This window comes from Microtus ochrogaster, chromosome 2 (assembly GCF_000317375.1).
Source record: "Microtus ochrogaster isolate Prairie Vole_2 chromosome 2, MicOch1.0, whole genome shotgun sequence".
Classification (NCBI taxonomy): domain Eukaryota; kingdom Metazoa; phylum Chordata; class Mammalia; order Rodentia; family Cricetidae; genus Microtus; species Microtus ochrogaster.
The window spans coordinates 21,480,551-21,485,640 of NC_022010.1; the positions used below are offsets into that span (position 1 = coordinate 21,480,551).

The following is a 5,090-nucleotide window of genomic DNA, read 5'->3' on the forward strand; positions in this document are numbered from 1 at the left end:
TCAGACCACCTAGTGGGACCTGAGGCTAGCTCATCCAAAGACATTACTTCAGACCACCTAGTGGGACCTGGGGCTAGCTCATCCAAAGACATTACCTGCTTCCTTCTCAGTTCTTTGCCACCCCCCATCATCTTCCATTCTCACCGTGGCCACATGACCAACATCATCATGGTCACATGACCAACGTCTATCCTTTCAATCCTCATCCCTTAAGTCCCCTTCTCAGATCCATCTAAACAGTTTCGTATGCTACAGGGACCCCTGGGGAGCACCATGGATTTGTGCAGCTCTGCTGCTCGTGGGAGAAGCCTGGCCCTCCCCTCAGTCCTCCTTGATCCTGCCCTGCCCACAACCAAAGCCATAGCAGGATTCCAACGCCAAGCCCCTAACACTGGACAATAAAAAAGACGAAGTGGATCTTTGTACAAATCTTGTATCAATTCAGGGCCGCTGAGATGGCTCAGTGGGAAAGCGGTTGCCTTGCAAGCTTGGGGACCTAAGTTCTAATCCCCAGTATACACGTAAAAAGCCGAGTGCGGTGGCCAGCTGTGGTGGACACGGGTCCCTGGACACTGGCACCTGAAGTGATCCTCTGAGCTCCACACTGATTGTGCATGGACACAGCCTTGTACACAATGTGTGTTTGACTGGAGACAGGATTTCTCTGTGTAGTCCTCTCTGTCCTAGAACTGAGATCCACCCAACCCGATGAGCTGAGTTCTGTGCCCAGGATCTATCAGCTGGCTCCTGAAAGTTTCCCTCTGACCTCAACACTTGCATCTTTACACGCATTCCTCAATCCCCATACACACACAGATACATAGACACGCACACACACAGAGATACACACAGACTAAACAAACAAATAATAACAAAGCCTCTGTTGTACCTTGGAGGACTAGGGTATCCTGTACACAGTAGGTAGCTAATGTTTGCTTCATTTGAGGGAAGGGAAATAGAGCTATGGAGAGGAGGGGTTACTTAGGAGCCATTGGTAAAAGTGTGGGCATGAGAATCCAAAGGAGGAGAGAAGCAGAATTCTTGCTCTTCAGTCTGGCGGTCAAGAGACAGGCGGCCATCTGTGATTGTGTGAGGTGGGCTGAATGTCTTGACACACCCAGGAGCCCAGTCCACAACCAAGGGAAGGGGTGCTGGGGTGCTGTAGGTATTCCATCCTACAGAGGGTTGAGTATGTGGGGGTACCCCGCACTCCCCAGCCTCACTCACCCAGACCTGCCCCACAGTGGACCAGCAGCAACAGCGGCATCAGCAGCAGAGACCATCTCTCTTGGAGCCCCATGGCTGGGATGCTGTCCCTCCTTCCAGGTCCGCCTGCAGTATGGGCTGGGCTGCTCTGTCTGGGCTGGGCTGCTCTGGCTTGGAGGTGCCCCCTCCTCCCGTACAACTGGTTGGACCAGCTCAGGGGCTGAGTCTGTAGGTTCTGGGGGATTCAGCCTCACTTGGCGCGGGTCTGAAGAACACAGAACAATGAAGGAGACAAGCCAGGACATCTGCACCCCACTCCAAGAGGGCCTGCGCTGGGAGGGGCCAGGGATGGAACAGGCAGTTCTGGGCAAGGGCTGTCCCCATAAAAACCCTGCTTACCTGTCCTGGGTGCTGGCCACTAGGAAGGGAGGAAGTCCCTTTATCTTCTAGACAAAGGACATAGAAGATAGGTGTCCCTTCAAGATAGGATCAAGATCACCTAAGCTGACGGACAAAACCTTGAGGTGGTCCAGCAAATGTTGACTCTAGGTCTCTCTCTCTCTCTCTCTCTCTCTCTCTCTCTCTCTCTCTCTCTCCCCTGTCTCCCCTTCCCTCCCTCTCTTCCATCACGTTCAGGTAGTTTCTATGCTGGCGTCAAACTCAGTACATAGCCAAGGATGACCCTGAACTCCTGATCTTCCTTCATGAGTGCTGAGATTACAGGAGAGTACAGGCCACCACAGCTAGCAAGCCACAGTGTGTACCCACACGGATAATGCTGTTGTATCTCTATGTGTGTGTGAGATATGTATAAGAAAGATGATAGATAGATAGATAGATAGATAGATAGATAGATAGATAGATAGATAGATAGATAGATGGAGGCTGAGATGTAGCTCAATGATAGAATTCTTTTCTGGCATGTATATGACTCTGGGTTCCTTTCCCAGTATCACAAATATGTGGATGTGTGTGTGTGTGTGTATACATGCATACATACATATACACATACATATTCTCTCTCTCTCTCAACAGGATGTTAAGAGCAGTCATCAGAACACGGATCCAGATATAGTTAGTGCCTCACACCTATAATCCCAGCACTAGGAGGTGGAGGCAGGAGGATCAGGGGTTCAAGGTCCTCCTCAGCTACACAGCCAGCCTGAGCTACAGCACACCCCGTCTAAAAACAGCAAAACAGCGTAGAAAGGGCGTCCTTGCAAAAGCACATCCTTGCTCATCCTCTCTCAGGGCCCCAGAACTGGGCAGGGTCAGCCTCACACTTAATCACATCATACAGATGACAGGATGGCTCTCACAGGGAGGGCACCTCCTGCATCCTCATGGCAGGTCAACCGTGAGTCTAGGAAGCAGCCCTGTTCTCCAGCACCCCAGCAGGCTGCAGCTCGCTCCGCTCCCCTCCGTGACTAATTCAGACAAATGATTCTTGTATTCCTCCTTGTGTTCCCCTCTCCATTCCAGGCATCCTCTCTAGGCAACGCAGAGACCCTTGTGTCAGCACCTGTGGGGCCAAACAAACAAGCCCAGAACTGAAAACTTAAAGTAATAAACACTTCCTTTTTCTTTACTTTTTAAAAGGTCAACAGTCTTTTTTCTCCTTTCTTTTTTTTAAGATTTATTTATCCATGTATTTTATGGATCTGAGCACTCTGTCTTCACACACACCAAACCTGATCCCGTTACAGATGGTTGTGAGCCACCATGTGGTTGCTGGGAATTGAACTCAGGATCTCTGGAAGAGCAGCCAGTGCCCTTAACCTCTGAGCCATCTCTCCAGCCCCACTTCTTTTTTTCTGATTTGTGCATCTATTAGTTATCTATCTTTGTATATGGGTATGCATAGCGTGTGTGTGTGAGCACACACACGTGAGTGCTATGGCTCCTGTGTGGAGGTCGGAGGATGACTTTCCAGTTCCACCTTGTTGAGGCAGGGTCTTTCTTGTGTCTGTGGCTGTGTTGTGTCATACTCCAGGCTAGCTGGCCCGTGAATGTCTGGCTGATTCTCCTGTTTCCACTGCCCATTTCAGAATAAAAATTCTGGCATTACAGATGTGTACCACTGTACCTGGCCTTTAAAAAAGATTTCTCTGTCTCTGTCTCTGTCTCTCTCTCTCTGTGTGTGTGTGTGTACACGCACACGTACCTGCTTATACAGAGGTCCGAGGGCAACACTAAGGAGCCAATTCTCTCCTCCCCCGGGCATGATGGGGCTGCTCAGTTCATGGCAGTGGAATATGTAGTAAGGATGTTATTTTTACTTATTTTTTATTTTTTTATTTAAAAATGATGGCACATGCTTTTTTTTTAATTTTTATTTTGAACCAGGTAACAGAGGGAGCGCAGGGTAACCTTCAGAGATCAACCCCTAGTGACCTATTTCTGTGACTAGACCCCACCACCTCTCCACTACATTCTGAAACAGTGCCACCAGCTGGGGACCAAGTACTCAAGGAGTGAGCCTCTGGGGACATTTCAGATTTAACGGAACATGGCAGCTGCCTCTGTTTCCATTAACTGAGGACAGGGGTTAACCTGCTCAGCTCCACCTGGTTTGTGCTGGGTTTATGATAGGGCAAATAGATTCGTTCAAAAACTGATGATTTGGAAACTTCTTGGTGTGTCTGGCTGTGGCCTGAGATGGCCATTTTATTTTTACAGCATCAAGGGGATGGCCATAATGGCTTGGCTTCCTCCTTTCGGGGTCCTAGGAGTGTCCAGCACCAGTGAGAACTGGTATGAAGGGAGTGGGTCCCGGAGCCCCACAGGGACCAAGGGGTGCCATACCAAGTCGCAAGGAATACTCTACGCCTTCTGACTTTTCTTGCTGTGTACATTTGGGGGTGACTCATAAGGCAGGCGGGGCTCCCCTCTTGCTATCTCCTCATACAAGTCAAATAGAGTTCCAAAGACTCACCCAACTCCAAGTCACCAAACAAAGACTCAGCTCCATAGCAACCGTCACACCCACAGTCTGAGGAGGTACACAGGGAAATGGTACCTCCAAGAGTTGATCAGGCTTGCCTTATGCCCTCCGAAGAGAGAGGGCTCAGTCAGGGCTTGTTTGGGCCCAAAGAGAAAGCAGAGAGTACTCGGTGCCCAGCCCCCCCCCCCAAGCCCTTATGCAGTGGGAAATGCTCCAGAGCTTCTCACAGACAGCTTGCCACACTCAAAGTCTTGTGCTGTGCCCACCACCATGAACTAGGAAGTGCTTCCTCATCAAGCTCAGCAGTGAGGCACCTGCCTAGAATCCCCCAGTGAGGGGCTGGGGTGTGGCTCAGTGGTACAGTGTTTACCTAACATGTGCAAGGCTCTGGGTTCCATCTAGAATGTGTAATGTAATCAAAAGCTATTTTTTAAAAAAAAGCATCAAAACCAACCACAAATGTACCAGGCATGGTGGCACAAGTCTGCAATCTTTTCCAGGCTGAGACTGTCTTGCACTGCACAGGAATTTCCAGACTAGCCTGAGATGCTTAGCTCCACACCAGGAAGAGGGGCTGGGGGGATGGCTCAGCAGTTAAGAGCCCTTGTTGCTCTTCCAGAGGACCCAGGTTCAGTTCCCAGCATCCATGTGATGTTTCACAGGTGTCTGTAAGTCAAGTGGATCCAACGCTCTCTCCTGACTGCAGGCACCAAGCATGCTGTGATACACGGACAAACATGCACGTAAAACACTCATGCAAACGAAAGAAACAAATCTTTTTTAGAAATTAAGTTCTTTCCTTAAAACTACAAAGAAAAACAGTTCTTTTTTTTTGTTGTTGTTGCTTTTTTTTTTTTTTTTTTTTTTTTGGTTTTTCAAGACAGGGTTTCTCTGTGGCTTTGGAGCCTGTCCTGGAACTAGCTCTGTAGACCAGGCTGGT

The 5,090-nt window shown here is 49.3% G+C and overlaps 1 protein-coding gene across 1 annotated transcript in view; it reads right to left on the bottom strand.

Moving 5' to 3' along the window:
• The window catches only part of Upk3bl2 (uroplakin 3B like 2), a 7,219-nt gene extending 5,919 nt beyond the window's left edge, over nt 1-1,300 (bottom strand). Inside the window, exon 1 of the mRNA XM_005344597.1 lies at nt 1,228-1,300. Coding sequence (XP_005344654.1) covers nt 1,228-1,300 — 73 coding nt within the window. The remainder of the gene's footprint in view (nt 1-1,227) is intronic.
• Between the last annotated feature and the right edge of the window lie 3,790 nt (nt 1,301-5,090).